Here is a 22,114-nt window from a genome sequence, read left to right on the forward strand (position 1 = left end):
AATTTTAGTTCTAAAAATAATTGTGCTACTTTCCTTTGGGCCGCTGAAAAATACCAAAATATAAACAAATTAAATAAAAGTTTTTTAAAGACACTATAATATTGAATGCTTTTACTCTTGAATGCAATAGTACAATATATATATTTTTTAAATTCGATACTTATTCTTGTTTCAAAATAAGTGACACAGATTTAACAAGCAACTTATTGAAATACGTAACTAATTTTTAGCAGTTTGTTATATTTAATTTGATAAGGTAAAACAATCATGCTTAACGAACTTCAAGCAGACCCACTTCTGATATATCCAACCAGCCTAAATCTCTATTCAATAGTTTTATTTATCGAAATATATTTGTCTAGTTCTTATTTGGGTTACTCTTTTACCAAGGAATAGTGGGATTGACAGTCACATTATAGTCCCCACGGCTGAATGGGCGAGGATGTTTAGTGTGACGGGGATTTGAACCCATGACTCGCAGGTTGCGAGTTGAGCATCCCAACCACCTGATCATGCCAAACCTGTACTGTTGTTAACAGAAGCAACATATCAGAACATAAGAAACAAACTTTATGATGTGAAAAAAGCCTACTAATTATTCGTCATTTATTTACTTGAAGCTATCCGTTACAAAAACTGCACTGAATAAATATCCTTGCGAATAGATTATTGTCTCTTTTTTATTTTGATTTAGAAGTATGGTTGTTGTTAGTATTACATTACTCCCCATAATTTTATGGTTACATACAGAAATAATAATAATTTATACTGTTTACTTACCGGTTAAATGGTTATTTGTTTTTGTTCATGGCACTCAAAAGACGAGCACTCTATTTGAAAGACTTGCATATAAGGCTAAAAATTAAACAAATCGAAATACTGTCGAAATTGTTTGGCTATTAAGTGGACAACAGGATAATCTTGACCGAATTATATTCATCTACTTGGCTCAGTGGCTTGGATTTAATAACAAATAAACAAAACAAAAACTTGGTTTACGGAACAGTTTGTAGTATAGCACGAATGTGATTTAAAACAATATGAAAAAACACACGCAAGTTTACTTATACAAGGATAGTCATAAAAATATTTGAAGAGAGTAAAATAACGAAAAACTAATTTTATTTCAAGACCTTGTGCAAACTAAACCCTATTTTTGAACAGATATACTAAAGAAAAAGCAGATTTTTAACAACGTCTACCGTCATCTATTGGACTACCATTGTCTGGCCAAATAGTGGAACTTATAACGCACCCACGGTTTTAATGCACGGAGCGTGTTTTGAAAGAAACAAATCTTGAACCATCGCTATTTGGGCTGAATCTCTAAACACGTTACCTATTCGGCCACACCTGACCTAATAATGAAAGGACTTCGATAATACGACCATTTTCCAACCTTGTTCGTTGACGAACTGGAAGAAGGACGATCTTTATAAAAGTACTCGAATTATTTAGCCCCTTTTAGTTAATAATACAGTGTGCTGTTTTAATCATCGTTTGTTCACTCTATAACAGTGTAATCACTTAACTATTGTTAAATTCATCGATGAACCATAACAATAGTGACAGGTGAAGTTCAATGAAAACAGCATCTAAGGATGCCAGTGTGGAAAGTGGGAAGCCAAAATAAACTTTAAGTAGTCTCGTAGATGGAAATCATTGAAGATATGGTAAGAGTAAACTCACTAAATTCTATTCATTCATAAACGTTTACGCTTCAACTTATGTAGTCAAATTACAAAGAAAATAAATGGAATATCAGAGTATGTAAAGACACATTGTATTTATGACCTTTGTTGCTTAATATTACATTGATTATATCAGCAACAATTCTTTTGCAGTCTTTGTTCTGCGGCCCAAAGCTTTCTACTAGTTGCCATAGTAACGTCATCAGGTCATTGTTTTAATCCAAGCACCAGCAGAAGTATTTCCGCCTCACGAGTTTCTTTGCAGCTGGCATGGCCTAGCGCGTTAAGGCGTGCGCTTCATAATCTCAGGGTCGCGGGTTCGCGCCCGAGTCGCGCCAAACATGCTCGCCCTCCCAGCCGTGGGGGCGTTATAATGTGATGGTCAATCCCACTTTTCGTTGGTAAAAGAGTAGCCCAAGAGTTGGCGGTGGGTGGTGATGACTAGCTGCCTTCCCTCTAGTCTTACACTGCTAAATTAGGGACGGCTAGCATAGATAGCACGCGAGTAGCTTTGTGCGAAATTCCAAAACAAACAAACAATGCAGCGGCGAATAAAACAACGCCCTCTATGTTCTTTTTTGTGAGTGGAATAGGTATTTTTATATCCTCTTTGCTCCCCCCCCCGCTCTATTTTGTTAAAACATTTTGTAAGCTTCCTTATTTAGGCACTCGACTCGTAATTTGAGGGTCGCGGGTTCGAATCCCCGTCACACCAAACATATTTCGCCCTTTCAGCCGTGTGGGCATTATTATGTTATGGTCAATCCTACTATTCGTTGGTAAAAGAGTAGCCTTAGAATTGGCGGTTGGTGGTGATGACTAGTTGCCTTCCCTCTTGTCTTACACTTTTAAATTAGAGACGACTTGCGCAGATAACCCCTGCGTAGTTTGGCGCGAAATTCAAGAACAAAAAAACATCCTTAATTTTAGTCTGTAACGCTTTATTGAGGTGGCTTTAAAACTTACAAGAAATATGTTAAACATACCTATCGCATTCGTCGTCCATACACCACAGGTCGTCTCCACTGTCTTCAAGAGAAGATCCACGTCTCTGGCTAGTGTAATGTTTTCTGTCATCTTGTATAGAATCAATGGCGGTAGTGGTTTGTTGTTGAATTTGGTTTCTCTTTAACATTTGCTCTCGCGACTGAATTAAGGTTGGTTCGGGCGCACGTGAAGGCTGCACTTCGGCTAAAGTCAGTGAACAAAACGAATGAGCTTAAAACACCACTTTCAAATGTCCTTCCATATAACAACCAGAACGTACTCGTATCATGTTAAAATACATTCATGTTTAAGTGCACGATTATAAGTCATGAAAATGGAAATATATTTGAATTATTTATTCTTGTATCGTAAGTTTGAAACTTTTCGCGCAAAATTGCAAATACCTCTCTCTGATCCTAAATTAAAGACAGTAGTTCACCATCACTCACCGTCAAACGCCTGAACTACATTTGTTTAATCGAATAGTGGAACATGACCGTAAGTCTTATTGAACACCCATGGGCCTAAATTGCAAAGATCATTTCTTCGAACTCAGGTAGTGAGCTATGAACCCTCAGAATCATATAAACGGCACACTTTCTACCAGACCACACGCGATCCAAAATGTTGAAATAATCTTATGATTGTTGACAAATACCTTTCAAAATGATCACAACTGTTTATTGTTTGAAAATCGAACAATATGTTGGGAAAATAAAATAATTAAGGTGGTTATTTTAGTGACACAGGGAGAGATAAATCACCCAACTAGATGGTTAGACTTCAGGCCCTAATCTGCTTTTCAAAGAAATTCTTCTACAGAGAAACGGCACTCCTTGTTTGTTTGTTAAGCACAAAACTACACAATAGGCTATTTGTGCTGTGCCGACCACGAGCGTCGAAACCTAGTTTTTTAATGTTGTAAGTCTTCATACTTACCGTTAAGCTAATGGGGTACAGGAACAACTTGCAAAGGTTTTATTGTCGTTTTTGTATTATCGCGCAAAGATAGATGAGGGATATCTGCGCTAGCCGTCCCTAATTTAGCAGTATAAGACAAGATGAAAGGCAGCTAGTCATCACTACCCATCATCAGCTCTTAAGCTACTCTTTAACCAACGTATAGTGGAATTGGCCGTAAAATTATGACTCGCCCATGGCTAAAAAGGCCAGCATCTTTGATACGACAAGGAGTCGAGCGCCCTATCCATCTAACCATGTCAGGCCTGGATGAAGAGAACTGGGTTTTTAAAGTAATTGACCAATTTGTTTTCAAGTTTCTCACTTACGTATAAATTATCAGTACTTATCTTACACCCCGATAGGTGGTGAAAGGTTTATTCTGTACGCATTAAGTGGTTCATTTTATTTCACACATTTTTTTTGGTCGTCGGCATCTACAAACGTAGATTACATTCCATCACATATCCATCGATGAATAAAATAATACATGCGCAGTAAAGTAAGTTATTTAGATCTTAACTAGTTTAAATAATCATATCTTTTCAAAGCGTAAATAAACTTATTTACCTTATTTCACACAATAGTTCAATAACAATACACTTGCACTGCGGTTTATTTGGGGTATCCATGAACCACCTGATGAACTTACAGGTCAATTCTGTCTTTTGTGAATTATTATTTGGAGGTATTTAAAATAATATAAAAAACGATCACCAGATAGTACTAACAGGACAAAAATATTTGCCATATTTGTTTAAATTATTATTCAGCACTCAAAAAGTAACATTCAGATTAAAAAGTAAAACGTGCATGTTCATCTTGGACAAATACATTTTCTATAAGTTTGTCAATCTTGGGTAAATACATTTTCTATCATCTTGTCCATCTTGGATAAATAAATCTTCTATCATCTTGGGTAAATACATCTTCTTCCACCTTGTTTATCTCGGATAAATACATCTTCTATCATCTTGTCCATCTTGGATAAATAAATCTTCTATCATCTTGGATAAATACATCTTCTTTCACCTTGTTTATCTCAGATAAATACATCTTCTATCATCTTGCCCATCTTGGATAAATACGTCTTCTATATATCATCTAGTCCATTTTGGATAAATACACCTTCTATTACCTTGCTTCTTAGATAAATAAATCTTCTATCATCTTGTTCATCTGGGATAAATAATCTTCTCTCATCTAGTTCATCTTGGATAGATAATCTTCTACCATCTCTTACATCTTGGAGAAATACATCTTCTATCATCTTGTTCATCTTGGATAAATACATCTTCTATCATCTTGTTCATCTTGGATAAATATATTTTCTATCATCTTGTTCATCTTGGATAAATAACTCTTCTACCATCTTGTTCATTTTGGATAAATAACCTTCTATCATCTTGTTCATTTTGGATAAATAATTATCTATCATCTTGTTCATCTTGGATAAGTAATGTTCTATCATCTTCTTCATCTTGAATAAATAATCTTATATCATCTTGTTCATTTTAAATAAATAATGTTCTATCATCTTGTTCATCTTGGATAAATAAATCTTATATCATCTTGATCATTTTGGATAAATAATCTTCTACCATCTTTTCCATCTTGAATAAAAACATCTTATATCATCTTGTTCATCTTGGATATATACATCTTCTATCATCTTGTTCATCTTGGATAAATATATCTTATATCATCTTGTTCATCTTGGATAAATAATCTTCTACCATCTTTTTCATCTTGGATAAATAATCTTCTACCATCCTTTCCATCTTGGATATATACATCTTCTATCATCTTTTTCATTTTGGGTAAACAATCTTCTATCATCTTGTTCAACTTGGATAAATACATCTTCTATCATCTTTTTCATCTTGCATAAATACACCTATCATCTTGTTCATCTTGGATAGATATATCTGATATCATCTTGTTCATCTTGGATAAATAATCTTCTATCATCTTTTCCATCTTGGATATATACATCTTGTATCATCTTGTTCATTTTGGGTAAACAATCTTCTATCATCTTGTTCATCTTGGATAAATATATCTTATATCAACTTGTTCATCTTGGATAAATAAACTTCTATCATCTTGTTCATCTTGGATAAATAATCTTCTATCATCTTGTTAATCTTGGATAAATAATGTTCTATCATCTTGATCATTTTGGATGAATAATCTTCTATCATCTTGGATAAATATGTTTTCTATCATCTTGTTCATTTTGGATAAATAATCTTCTATCATCTTCTGTCATCTTGTTCATCTCGGTTAAATACATGTCTTATTATCTTGTTCAATTTGGGTGAATACATTTCTTTTCTTTCTCATCTTAGGTAAATTCGCTTCTTATAATCTTTTTCATCTTGGGTAAATATGTCTTTTATCATCTTGGATATATACATCTTCTTTCACCTTGTTTATCTCAGATAAATACATCTTCTATCATCTTGCCCATCTTGGATAAATACGTCTTCTATATATCATCTAGTCCATTTTGGATAAATACACCTTCTATTACCTTGCTTCTTAGATAAATAAATCTTCTATCATCTTGTTCATCTGGGATAAATAATCTTCTCTCATCTCTTACATCTTGGAGAAATACATCTTCTATCATCTTGTTCATCTTGGATAAATACATCTTCTATCATCTTCTTCATCTTGGATAAATATATTTTCTATCATCTTGTTCATCTTGGATAAATACATCTTCTATCATCTTGTTCATCTTGGATAAATAATTTTCTATCATCTTGTTCATTTTGGATAAGTAATTTTCTATCATCTTGTTCACCTGGATAAATAAATCTTCTATCATCTTGATCATTTTGGATAAATAATTTCCTATCATCTTGTTCATCTTGAATAAATATGTTCTATCATCTTGTTCATCTTGAATAAATAATCTTATATCATCTTGTTCATTCTGGATAAATAATTTTCTATCATCTTGTTCATTTTGGATAAATAATTTTCTATCATCTTGTTCATCTTGGATAAATAAATCTTCTATCATCATGATCATTTTGGATAAATAATCTTCTACCATCTTTTCCATCGTAGATAAATACATCTTCTATCATCTTTTCTATCGTGGATAAATACATCTTCTATCATCTTGTTCATCTTGGATAAATACATCTTCTATAAGTTTGTCAATCTTTGGTAAATACATTTTCTATCATCTTGTCCATCTTGGATAAATAAATCTTCTATCATCTTGGGTAAATACATCTTCTATCATCTTGTCCATCTTGGATAAATAAATCTTCTATCATCTTGGATAAATACATCTTCTTTCACCTTGTTTATCTCAGATAAATACATCTTCTATCATCTTGCCCATCTTGGATAAATACATCTTCTATATATCATCTAGTCCATTTTGGATAAATACACCTTCTATTACCTTGCTTCTTAGATAAATAAATCTTCTATCATCTTGTTCATCTGGGATAAATAATCTTCTCTCATCTAGTTCATCTTGGATAGATAATCTTCTACCATCTCTTACATCTTGGAGAAATACATCTTCTATCATCTTGTTCATCTTGGATAAATACATCTTCTATCATCTTGTTCATCTTGGATAAATATATTTTCTATCATCTTGTTCATCTTGGATAAATAACTCTTCTACCATCTTGTTCATTTTGGATAAATAACCTTCTATCATCTTGTTCATTTTGGATAAATAATTATCTATCATCTTGTTCATCTTGGATAAGTAATGTTCTATCATCTTCTTCATCTTGAATAAATAATCTTATATCATCTTGTTCATTTTAAATAAATAATGTTCTATCATCTTGTTCATCTTGGATAAATAAATCTTATATCATCTTGATCATTTTGGATAAATAATCTTCTACCATCTTTTCCATCTTGAATAAAAACATCTTCTATCATCTTGTTCATCTTGGATATATACATCTTCTATCATCTTGTTCATCTTGGATAAATATATCTTATATCATCTTGTTCATCTTGGATAAATAATCTTCTACCATCTTTTTCATCTTGGATAAATAATCTTCTACCATCCTTTCCATCTTGGATATATACATCTTCTATCATCTTTTTTCATTTTGGGTAAACAATCTTCTATCATCTTGTTCATTTGGGATAAATAATTTTCTATCATCTTGTTTATGTTGGATAAATACATCTTCTATCATCTTGTTCATCTTGATAAATACTTCTTCTATCACCTTGTTCATCTTGGATAAATACATCTTCTATCATCTTGTTCATCTTGATAAATATATCTTCTACCATCTTTTCCATCTTGAATAACAACATCTTCTATCATCTTGTTCATCTTGGATAAATACATCTTCTATCACCTTGTTCATCTTGGATAAATATATCTCATATCATCTTGTTCATTTGTGGTAAACAATCTTCTATCATCTTGTTAATTTTGGGTAAACAATCTTCTATCATCTTGTTCATTTTGGATAAATAATTTTCTATCATCTTGTTCATCTTGAATAAATACATCTTCAATCACCTTGTTCATGTTGGATAAATACATCTTCTATCATCTTGTTCATCTTGGATAAATACTTCTATCACCTTGTTCATCTTGGATAAATACATCTTCTATCATCTTGTTCATCTTGGATAAATATATCTTCTATCATCTTTTCTATCTTGGATAAATAATCTTCTACCATCCTTTCCATGTTGGATATATACATCTTCTATCATCTTTTTCATTTTGGGTAAACAATCTTCTATCATCTTGTTCATTTTGGATAAATAATTTTCTATCATCTTGTTCATCTTGGATAAATACTTCTTCTATCACCTTGTTCATCTTGGATAAATACATCTTGTACCATCTTGTTCATCTTGCATAAATACATCTATCATCTTGTTCATCTTGGATAAATATATCTCATATCATCTTGTTCATTTTTGGTAAACAATCTTCTATCATCTTGTTAATTTTGGATAAATAATTTTCTATCATCTTGTTCATTTTGAATAAATACATCTTCAATCACCTTGTTCATGTTGGATAAATACATCTTCTATCATCTTGTTCATCTTGGATAAATACTTCTTCTATCACCTTGTTCATCTTGGATAAATACATCTTCTATCACCTTGTTCATCTTGGATAAATACATCTTCTATCATCTTGTTCATCTTGGATAAATATATCTTCTATAATCTTTTTCATTTTGGGTAAACAATCTTCTATCATCTTGCTCATTTTGGATAAATAATTTTCTATCATCTTGCTCATTTTGGATAAATAATTTTCTATCATCTTGTTCAACTTGGATAAATACATCTTCTATCATCTTTTTCATCTTGCATAAATACACCTATCATCTTGTTCATCTTGATAGATATATCTGATATCATCTTGTTCATCTTGGATAAATAATCTTCTATCATCTTTTCCATCTTGGATATATACATCTTGTATCATCTTGTTCATTTTGGGTAAACAATCTTCTATCATCTTGTTCATCTTGGATAAATATATCTTATATCAACTTGTTCATCTTGGATAAATAAACTTCTATCATCTTGTTCATCTTGGATAAATAATCTTCTATCATCTTGTTAATCTTGGATAAATAATGTTCTATCATCTTGATCATTTTGGATGAATAATCTTCTATCATCTTGGATAAATATGTTTTCTATCATCTTGTTCATTTTGGATAAATAATCTTCTATCATCTTCTGTCATCTTGTTCATCTCGGTTAAATACATGTCTTATTATCTTGTTCAATTTGGGTGAATACATTTCTTTTCTTTCTCATCTTAGGTAAATTCGCTTCTTATAATCTTTTCATCTTGGGTAAATATGTCTTTTATCATCTTGGATATATACATCTTCTTTCACCTTGTTTATCTCAGATAAATACATCTTCTATCATCTTGCCCATCTTGGATAAATACGTCTTCTATATATCATCTAGTCCATTTTGGATAAATACACCTTCTATTACCTTGCTTCTTAGATAAATAAATCTTCTATCATCTTGTTCATCTGGGATAAATAATCTTCTCTCATCTCTTACATCTTGGAGAAATACATCTTCTATCATCTTGTTCATCTTGGATAAATACATCTTCTATCATCTTCTTCATCTTGGATAAATATATTTTCTATCATCTTGTTCATCTTGGATAAATACATCTTCTATCATCTTGTTCATCTTGGATAAATAATTTTCTATCATCTTGTTCATTTTGGATAAGTAATTTTCTATCATCTTGTTCACCTGGATAAATAAATCTTCTATCATCTTGATCATTTTGGATAAATAATTTCCTATCATCTTGTTCATCTTGAATAAATATGTTCTATCATCTTGTTCATCTTGAATAAATAATCTTATATCATCTTGTTCATTCTGGATAAATAATTTTCTATCATCTTGTTCATTTTGGATAAATAATTTTCTATCATCTTGTTCATCTTGGATAAATAAATCTTCTATCATCATGATCATTTTGGATAAATAATCTTCTACCATCTTTTCCATCGTAGATAAATACATCTTCTATCATCTTTTCTATCGTGGATAAATACATCTTCTATCATCTTGTTCATCTTGGATAAATACATCTTCTATAAGTTTGTCAATCTTTGGTAAATACATTTTCTATCATCTTGTCCATCTTGATAAATAAATCTTCTATCATCTTGGGTAAATACATCTTCTATCATCTTGTCCATCTTGGATAAATAAATCTTCTATCATCTTGGATAAATACATCTTCTTTCACCTTGTTTATCTCAGATAAATACATCTTCTATCATCTTGCCCATCTTGGATAAATACATCTTCTATATATCATCTAGTCCATTTTGGATAAATACACCTTCTATTACCTTGCTTCTTAGATAAATAAATCTTCTATCATCTTGTTCATCTGGGATAAATAATCTTCTCTCATCTAGTTCATCTTGGATAGATAATCTTCTACCATCTCTTACATCTTGGAGAAATACATCTTCTATCATCTTGTTCATCTTGGATAAATACATCTTCTATCATCTTGTTCATCTTGGATAAATATATTTTCTATCATCTTGTTCATCTTGGATAAATACATCTTCTATCATCTTGTTCATCTTGGATAAATAATTTTCTATCATCTTGTTCATTTTGGATAAGTAATTTTCTATCATCTTGTTCACCTTGGATAAATAAATCTTCTATCATCTTGATCATTTTGGATAAATAATTTCCTATCATCTTGTTCATCTTGAATAAATAATCTTATATCATCTTGTTCATTCTGGATAAATAATTTTCTATCATCTTGTTCATTTTGGATAAATAATTTTCTATCATCTTGTTCATCTTGGATAAATAAATCTTCTATCATTATGATCATTTTGGATAAATAATCTTCTACCATCTTTTCCATCTTGGATAAATATATCTTCTATCATCTTTTCCATCGTGGATAAATACATCTTCTATCATCTTGTTCATCTTGGATAAATACATCTTCTATCATCTTGTTCATCTTGGATAAATACATCTTCTATCACCTTGTTCATTTTGGATAAATACATCTTCTATCATCTTGTTCATCTTGGATAAATAATCTTCTACCATCTTTTTCATCTTGGATATATACATCTTCTATCATCTTGTTCATCTTGGATAAATATATCTTCTATCATCTGTTCATCTTGGATAAATATATCTTATAGCATCTTGTTCATCTTGGATAAATAATTTTCTATTATCTTGTTCATTTTGGATATATAATGTTCTATAATCTTGTTCATCTTGGATAAATAACTCTTTTATCATCTTCTTCATTTTGGATAAATAACTCTTTTACCATCTTGTTCATTTTGGATAAATAACCTTCTATCATCTTGTTCATTTTGGATAAATAATTATCTATCATCTTGTTCATCTTGGATAAGTAATGTTCTATCATCTTCTTCATCTTGAATAAATAATCTTATATCATCTTGTTCATTTTAAATAAATAATGTTCTATCATCTTGTTCATCTTGGATAAATAAATCTTATATCATCTTGATCATTTTGGATAAATAATCTTCTACCATCTTTTCCATCTTGAATAAAAAACATCTTCTATCATCTTGTTCATCTTGGATATATACATCTTCTATCATCTTGTTCATCTTGGATAAATATATCTTATATCATCTTGTTCATCTTCGATAAATAATCTTCTACCATCTTTTTCATCTTGGATAAATAATCTTCTACCATCCTTTCCATCTTGGATATATACATCTTCTATCATCTTTTTCATTTTGGGTAAACAATCTTCTATCATCTTGTTCATTTGGGATAAATAATTTTCTATCATCTTGTTCATGTTGGATAAATACATCTTCTATCATCTTGTTCATCTTGGATAAATACTTCTTCTATCACCTTGTTCATCTTGGATAAATACATCTTCTATCATCTTGTTCATCTTGGATAAATATATCTTCTACCATCTTTTCCATCTTGAATAACAACATTTTCTATCATCTTGTTCATCTTGGATAAATACATCTTCTATCACCTTGTTCATCTTGGATAAATATATCTCATATCATCTTGTTCATTTTTGGTAAACAATCTTCTATCATCTTGTTAATTTTGGGTAAACAATCTTCTATCATCTTGTTCATTTTGGATAAATAATTTTCTATCATCTTGTTCATCTTGAATAAATACATCTTCAATCACCTTGTTCATGTTGGATAAATACATCTTCTATCATCTTGTTCATCTTGGATAAATAATCTTCTATCATCTTTTTCATCTTGGATATATACATCTTCTATCATCTTGTTCATCTTGGATAAATATATCTTCTATCATCTGTTCATCTTGGATAAATATATCTTATAGCATCTTGTTCATCTTGGATAAATAATTTTCTATTATCTTGTTCATTTTGGATATATAATGTTCTATAATCTTGTTCATCTTGGATAAATAACTCTTTTATCATCTTGTTCATTTTGGATAAATAACTCTTCTACCATCTTGTTCATTTTGGATAAATAACCTTCTATCATCTTGTTCATTTTGGATAAATAATTATCTATCATCTTGTTCATCTTGGATAAGTAATGTTCTATCATCTTCTTCATCTTGAATAAATAATCTTATATCATCTTGTTCATTTTAAATAAATAATGTTCTATCATCTTGTTCATCTTGGATAAATAAATCTTATATCATCTTGATCATTTTGGATAAATAATCTTCTACCATCTTTTCCATCTTGAATAAAAACATCTTCTATCATCTTGTTCATCTTGGATATATACATCTTCTATCATCTTGTTCATCTTGGATAAATATATCTTATATCATCTTGTTCATCTTGGATAAATAATCTTCTACCATCTTTTTCATCTTGGATAAATAATCTTCTACCATCCTTTCCATCTTGGATATATACATCTTCTATCATCTTTTTCATTTTGGGTAAACAATCTTCTATCATCTTGTTCATTTGGGATAAATAATTTTCTATCATCTTGTTTATGTTGGATAAATACATCTTCTATCATCTTGTTCATCTTGGATAAATACTTCTTCTATCACCTTGTTCATCTTGGATAAATACATCTTCTATCATCTTGTTCATCTTGGATAAATATATCTTCTACCATCTTTTCCATCTTGAATAACAACATCTTCTATCATCTTGTTCATCTTGGATAAATACATCTTCTATCACCTTGTTCATCTTGGATAAATATATCTCATATCATCTTGTTCATTTGTGGTAAACAATCTTCTATCATCTTGTTAATTTTGGGTAAACAATCTTCTATCATCTTGTTCATTTTGGATAAATAATTTTCTATCATCTTGTTCATCTTGAATAAATACATCTTCAATCACCTTGTTCATGTTGGATAAATACATCTTCTATCATCTTGTTCATCTTGGATAAATACTTCTATCACCTTGTTCATCTTGGATAAATACATCTTCTATCATCTTGTTCATCTTGGATAAATATATCTTCTATCATCTTTTCCATCTTGGATAAATAATCTTCTACCATCCTTTCCATGTTGGATATATACATCTTCTATCATCTTTTTCATTTTGGGTAAACAATCTTCTATCATCTTGTTCATTTTGGATAAATAATTTTCTATCATCTTGTTCATCTTGGATAAATACTTCTTCTATCACCTTGTTCATCTTGGATAAATACATCTTGTACCATCTTGTTCATCTTGCATAAATACATCTATCATCTTGTTCATCTTGGATAAATATATCTCATATCATCTTGTTCATTTTTGGTAAACAATCTTCTATCATCTTGTTAATTTTGGATAAATAATTTTCTATCATCTTGTTCATTTTGAATAAATACATCTTCAATCACCTTGTTCATGTTGGATAAATACATCTTCTATCATCTTGTTCATCTTGGATAAATACTTCTTCTATCACCTTGTTCATCTTGGATAAATACATCTTCTATCACCTTGTTCATCTTGGATAAATACATCTTCTATCATCTTGTTCATCTTGGATAAATATATCTTCTATAATCTTTTTCATTTTGGGTAAACAATCTTCTATCATCTTGCTCATTTTGGATAAATAATTTTCTATCATCTTGCTCATTTTGGATAAATAATTTTCTATCATCTTGTTCAACTTGGATAAATACATCTTCTATCATCTTTTTCATCTTGCATAAATACACCTATCATCTTGTTCATCTTGGATAGATATATCTGATATCATCTTGTTCATCTTGGATAAATAATCTTCTATCATCTTTTCCATCTTGGATATATACATCTTGTATCATCTTGTTCATTTTGGGTAAACAATCTTCTATCATCTTGTTCATCTTGGATAAATATATCTTATATCAACTTGTTCATCTTGGATAAATAAACTTCTATCATCTTGTTCATCTTGGATAAATAATCTTCTATCATCTTGTTAATCTTGGATAAATAATGTTCTATCATCTTGATCATTTTGGATGAATAATCTTCTATCATCTTGGATAAATATGTTTTCTATCATCTTGTTCATTTTGGATAAATAATCTTCTATCATCTTCTGTCATCTTGTTCATCTCGGTTAAATACATGTCTTATTATCTTGTTCAATTTGGGTGAATACATTTCTTTTCTTTCTCATCTTAGGTAAATTCGCTTCTTATAATCTTTTTCATCTTGGGTAAATATGTCTTTTATCATCTTGGATATATACATCTTCTTTCACCTTGTTTACCTTGGATAAATACAACCTCTATCTTCTTCTCCATCTTGAATATATACATCTTCTCTCACCTTGTTTATCTTGGATAAATCCATCTTCTATCATCTTTTCGATCTTGGATGTATACATCTTCTATCATCTTGTACATCTTGGATAAATGCATCTTGTTCATCTTGGATGAATATATCTTATGTCATCTTGGATAAACAATCTTCTATCATCTTGTTCATCTTGGATAAATAATCTTCTATCATCTTGTTCATCTTGGATAAATACGTCTTCTATCATCTGATTCATCCTGGATAAATATATATTCTATTATCTTGGATAAATACATCTTCTATCATCTTGTTCATCTCGGTGTAAATACGTCTTCTATCATCTGATTCATCATGGATAAATATATCTTCTTTTATCTTGGATAAATACATATCTTATTATCTTGTTCATTTTGGTGAATACATTTCTTATCTTTCTCATCTTAGGTTAATACACTTCTTATAATCTTTTTCATCTTGGGTAAATCTCTTATGATCTTGTTCATCTTGGGTAAATATGTCTACTTTCATCTTGTTCATCTTGGAGAAATACATCTTCTATCATCTTGTTCATCTCGGGTAAATACATATCGTATTATCTTATTCATCTCAGGTAAATATATCTCTTATCATCTTGGATAAATACATCTTCTATGATCTTGTTTATCTTGAGTAAATACATCTCTTATCTTCTTATTTATCTTAGGTGAATCCATCTCTTATCACCTTGGGTAAATACACATCATATCATCTCGTTCGTCTTTGGTAAACTCATCTATCATCTTTTTCATCTTAAGTAAACACATTTCACATCTTGGACATCCGAGAACTACGGATTAAAGTTGGATTAGTTCCATATACCAAGTTACAGCTGTCCGTCACAAGAACTAGAAAATATAAAACAGAAGTAGTCTCAAACACTATTCCTTTGTGAAAGAAGGTAAAGGTACATCAGTAAATCAAACTCCATACTAACACATAAACTAAAACCAGGTAACACAGCCTTTTTCATTCAATGGAACAGGCTATCATGATCTAATGTATGCTGCACAGCTTTAAGTTATATGAGTGGTTTTCTCACGTACAGAGTGTAGTAAATCTGGTATAGTAGCGGCTATTTGGGATAAAACAAGTATAATCTCATTTTAAAAACGCGCCATTTAAAATTACAGTCGCAATAAAATGTAGTACGAATAGGATGTCATACCAGGCTCCTGGGTCCTTAATGTGTCACTGGGAAATTTCTAAAGATGAAGAACCAATGATGAAGATAAATGAGTTGAAAACCATTCAGCGTTGTTCAACACTTCTGGTCTTGTTTTTAGTAAATGAGTTGAAGACTATTCAGTGTTATCCAAGACTCCTGGTCTTGTTTTTAGTAAATGAGTTGAAGACTATTCAGTGTTATCCAAGACTCCTGGTCTTGTTTTTGGTAAATGAGTTGAAGATTATTCAATGTTTTCTAACACTCCTGGTCTTGTTTTTGGTGAATGGGTTAAAGACTATTCAGTACTGTCCAAGGCCCCTGGTCTTGTTTTCGATTAATGGATTGAAAACTATTTAGTGTTGTCCAACACTCCTGGTCTTGTTTCGGTTAATTGGTTGAAGACTATTCAGTGTTGTCCAAGGCTCCTGGTCTTGTTTCGGTTAATGGGTTGAAGCTATTCAGTGTTGTCTAACACTTCTAGTCTTGTTTCAGTTAATGGGTTAAAGACCACTCACTGTTGTCCAAGTACTCGTGATATTTTTTCTTCAGACAAGAAGAATAACTAAGAAATAATAAAAAGTCGTTTCTAACTAAATAGGTCATTTAACATATTACTATCTTATGTGAGAAGTAAATCTCAAGTTATATATTTAAAAACGGCTGGTGTGGGTAGAGAAAGCAGTAATAGAGGAGCGAACAACGTTTCGACCTTCTTCTGTCATCGTCAGGTTCACAAAGAAAGAAAGGTTACTGACCGGTAGCTGACCACAACATATTTGAAGTCGGTTGTGCAATTGAGTGTAGGAATGTAGAGGGCGTGCTTAGATGTTGGATATATTTATTAATATAGGTGTAAAGGTGATCCTCTGTGTTGGTTTATTTTGGGCTTGAGTTGTTGTATAAGTATGGCTTTTTTAACTTTGCGTTTCTTTATGTTTGTTCCTTCATTTAGTATTTGGGTGTTTTCTATGGTTATGTTGTGGTTTTTTATTTGCAGTGTTCAAAAACGTGTAAAGATGACTTTTTATGTATTTTATAAATAATGTTAGTGTTGTGTTTGTCAGGGTAGTTTTTACATAGTATAGACCTTAGTTTTGTTTCCAGTTAATACCAAATTTATTTAAAAATCAGACACTGACAAAAACTACACTGACAAACACAACTACAACATTATTAATAAAATACAATGTGATAACTGCCACGACTTCTATATTGGAGAAACAAGTAAAAAATGGAAACCAGATTTAAAGAACACAAAAAGTCACCTTCACACGTTGTCGAACGCTGTAAATCAAATAAACACAACATAACCATAGAAAACACCCAAGTACTAAATAAAGAAACAAACATAAAGAAACACAAAATTAAAAAAGCCTTACTTATACAACTCAAGCAGAAAATAAACCAAAACAAAATAACACCTTTATACCTATATTAAAAAAATATATATCCAACATCTAAGCACGCCCTCTACATTCCTACACTCAATTACACAACCGACTTCAAACATGTTGTGGTCAGTTATGGGTCAGTAACCCTTTCCTTCTTTGTGAATCTGATGATGACCGAAGAAGGTAAGAAACGTTGTTCGCTCCTCTATTAGTGCTTTATCTATTCATACCAGCCGTTTTTAAAATATATAATATTTTCTACAAATGGGTTTTATCGTCATCACGGATTAAATCTCAAGTTCTTTCTAATTTTTATCAAATAGTCGTTACAAATTCGTAGTTCCTCAGTAAACATTCATTATAAACACACAGCTTCCCAGGAAACAGTCATTATAAACACAGCTTCCCAGGAAACAGTCATTATAAACACAGCTTCCCAGGAAACAGTCATTACAAATTTGTGGCTTCCCAGGAAATAGCTATGACAAATTTTTAACTTCCCAGGAAACATCCGTTATAAACTTTTGGTTTCTCATGAAACGATCATTAGAAATTGGTGGTTTCTTAAGAAACAGTCATTACAAACTTGTGGTTCCCCAGGAAACAGTCATTAAAACTTTGTAGTTTTGTAATAATTAAGAAGAGAAGCTTCTAGAAAATGGGAGGTTGGATTTGTTTTAATTAATCGATGTTTTCTGAGCTGAAAACATGCATTTACAATTGATATTCCTTCAAGGTTTGACCTTTAAACCAATCTACATGGTGGCCCGTAAGTCCCTACACATCCATATGTTATTATGTTATATTCAATTACGCATGTATTATAAATGTGTTTCTTCTTTTGGGGGAGAGCAAATTGTTTAAAACTGGCAACATTAAGGATGCACCTCGTTCAGAAAGACCAGTTAAACGCAGAGAGTCATGTGCTGCTGTGGAAAAGTTAGTAATTAACTGTATACATACGATATATGGATGGTTAGGGACTTACGGGCCACCCTGTATTAATACAGTTTCAAAGCAAAGAAATATTTTGCTGAACCGTTTTAGATAAAAACAACGTAACACTATGAATCATAAATTTATGATAGCAGTAAATCTGCTGAGTTTCTAGCTGTTTAACAGACTCAAATAATCTCGGATAAATAGTTTCTTATACCACAGCTTGATTTCTTAAGCCTAAATAAACTTATAATGGTTCTTTTTGTATAGTAAACTAGATAATCTGATGAATTTTAAGGTCTACAGATTAAACCTAAAGGCCCGGCACGGCCAAGTGTGTTAAGGCGTTCGACTCGTAATCCGAGGGTCGCGGGTTCGAATCCTGGTCGCACCAAACATGCTCGCCCTTTCAGCCGCGGTGGCTTTATAATGTGACGATCAATCCCACTATTCGTTGGTAAAAGAGTAGCCCAAGAGTTGGCGGTGGGTGGTGATGACTAGCTGCCTTCCCTCTAGTCTTACACTGCTAAATTAGGGACGGTTAGCGCGGATAGCCCTCTAGTAGCTTTGCACTACTTTGCGCGAAATTCAAAAAAACAAAACAAACAAACTTTTGCTTCTTTAAAACACGCCTACCACATAATTTGATAACTGTATTACCATATCACCACAAAGGATTCTTCGAAACTATCTCGACACGCAAGGTTTGTGACTTAGAATTCGTATAAATAACAAGAAGAAGTGTGACTTGGCTGTTTAACATCCGAGCCCCAATACTGGTAAGCGTTACTCTTAAATGTTTTATGCAATGAATGCTTTGGGAAGTTTTCGAAACAGTGAATGGCTAAAGGCTGGAGCCACGCACATGCGTGCATTGTGCAGTGAGCCACGAGTGATCGATTGTTCACCTACCTGTGCAGCAGACGATAAAAGGAAACCCGAGATTCAGAAATGAGAGAGAGAGGGGGGGAAGGGGTATTTGGCAGGAAGCTTCCGTGCACGAGCTGAGTAAAGAGAGCAGCTACGAGTTATCCAAACAAATTCACACTATGTTTGTTACTGACCGTGAAGTAACTCAGTTATCTGTAAACATGCAAATAGTGTAGTACATATGTATGTGTTCTACTCAGTAGGGTTAATTTATGTCACAAATAAGAATGATAAAAATGTTTTTAGTGATTTAAATAAGCCTAAATCGAACTCTTAGACATTTCTTTTCACTGATCCCGAGACACGTTGCCATAATTCACGTCGTTTGTGTACGAAATGTAAGGTATAGAGATTATAAAACCAAATTACGTACATACAGACTTCAGATTTCGATGTCAGTAAAAAATTATAACAATAAGCTATAAATCTACTATCAAAACTTAGGTTATGAAATAATTCTTACGGCAATGTCCTTGACTTCTAAAGATTCTTTGGTTAAACTGCCGTCTTCTTAACATAAGCCACTCTCAACATCGTCTTAACCAAATAAATATATAATTTCTTTTTCAGAATGTAAGACAAACATCATACTGACAAAATTGTTTCTCAGAATGGCTGATATGGATATTAACACTTTTATTGATAAGCAGAGTTGTTTCAGTTGCAACTATATCAACATAACTTTACAATCTGTACTATTGTTGTTTAGTTACGGCTGAAACAACAGTAGATATTATATCAACATAACTTTACAATCTGTACTATTGTTGTTCAGTTACGGCTGAAACAACAGTAGATATTATATCAACATAACTTTACAATCTGTACTATTGTTGTTTAGTTACGGCTGACACAACAGTAGATATTATATCAACATAACTTTACATTCTGTACTATTGTTGTTCAGTTACGGCTGATACAACAGTAGATATTATATCAACATAACTTTACAATCTGTACTATTGTTGTTCAGTTACGGCTGACACAACAGTAGATATTATATCAACATAACTTTACATTCTGTACTATTGTTGTTCAGTTACGGCTGATACAACAAGAGATATTATATCAACATAACTTTACAATCTGACTATTGTTGTTTAGTTACGGCTGACACAACAGTAGATATTATATCAACATAACTTTACATTCTGTACTATTGTTGTTCAGTTACGGCTGATACAACAGTAGATATTATATCAACATAACTTTACAATCTGACTATTGTTGTTTAGTTACGGCTGACACAACAGTAGATATTATATCAACATAACTTTACAATCTGTACTATTGTTGTTTAGTTACGGCTGATACAACAGTAGATATTGTATCAACATAACTTTACATTCTGTACTATTGTTGTTTAGTTACGGCTGATACAACAGTAGATATTATATCAACATAACTTTACAATCTGTACTATTGTTGTTTAGTTACGGCTGACACAACAGTAGATATTATATCAACATAACTTTACATTCTGTACTATTGTTGTTCAGTTACGGCTGATACAACAGTAGATATTATATCAACATAACTTTACAATCTGACTATTGTTGTTTAGTTAAGGCTGACACAACAGTAGATATTATATCAACATAACTTTACAATCTGTACTATTGTTGTTTAGTTACGGCTGAAACAACAGTAGATATTATATCAACATAACTTTACAATCTGACTATTGTTGTTTAGTTACGGCTGACACAACAGTAGATATTATATCAACATAACTTTACATTCTGTACTATTGTTGTTCAGTTACGGCTGATACAACAGTAGATATTATATCAACATAACTTTACAATCTGTACTATTGTTGTTTAGTTACGGCTGATACAACAGTAGATATTGTATCAACATAACTTTACATTCTGTACTATTGTTGTTTAGTTACGGCTGATACAACAGTAGATATTATATCAACATAACTTTACAATCTGTACTATTGTTGTTCAGTTACGGCTGATACAACAGTAGATATTATATCAACATAACTTTACAATCTGTACTATTGTTGTTTAGTTACGGCTGATACAACAGTAGATATTGTATCAACATAACTTTACATTCTGTACTATTGTTGTTTAGTTACGGCTGATACAACAGTAGATATTATATCAACATAACTTTACATTCTGTACTATTGTTGTTCAGTTACGGCTGATACAACAGTAGATATTATATCAACATAACTTTACAATCTGTACTATTGTTGTTTAGTTACGGCTGATACAACAGTAGATATTGTATCAACATAACTTTACATTCTGTACTATTGTTGTTTAGTTACGGCTGATACAACAGTAGATATTATATCAACATAACTTTACATTCTGTACTATTGTTGTTCAGTTACGGCTGATACAACAGTAGATATTATATCAACATAACTTTACAATCTGACTATTGTTGTTTAGTTACGGCTGACACAACAGTAGATATTATATCAACATAACTTTACATTCTGTACTATTGTTGTTAAGTTACGGCTGATACAACAGTAGATATTATATCAACATAACTTTACAATCTGACTATCGTTGTTTAGTTACGGCTGAAACAACAGTAGATATTATATCAACATAACTTTACATTCTGTACTATTGTTGTTCAGTTACGGCTGACACAACAGTAGATATTATATCAACATAACTTTACATTCTGTACTATTGTTGTTCAGTTACGGCTGATACAACAGTAGATATTATATCA

At 31.3% G+C, this 22,114-nt stretch overlaps 1 protein-coding gene across 4 annotated transcripts in view; it reads right to left on the minus strand.

Annotated features, from left to right (window-relative positions):
- The window catches only part of LOC143237135 (uncharacterized), a 57,170-nt gene that overhangs the window by 26,661 nt on the left and 8,395 nt on the right, over positions 1–22,114 (minus strand). For 3 of the 4 annotated variants that reach the window (XR_013019880.1, XM_076476042.1, XM_076476041.1), the window contains exon 2: positions 2,678–2,882. The exons of the other annotated variant lie outside the window; for it this stretch is intronic. Coding sequence is in view for 2 of the 3 variants with exons in the window: in XM_076476041.1 (XP_076332156.1) it covers positions 2,678–2,882 (205 nt within the window). In the remaining variant the exon portion in view is untranslated. The remainder of the gene's footprint in view (positions 1–2,677; positions 2,883–22,114) is intronic. 4 annotated transcript variants of the gene reach the window in all.

This window comes from Tachypleus tridentatus, chromosome 13 (assembly GCF_004210375.1).
Source record: "Tachypleus tridentatus isolate NWPU-2018 chromosome 13, ASM421037v1, whole genome shotgun sequence".
Lineage (NCBI taxonomy): Eukaryota > Metazoa > Arthropoda > Merostomata > Xiphosura > Limulidae > Tachypleus > Tachypleus tridentatus.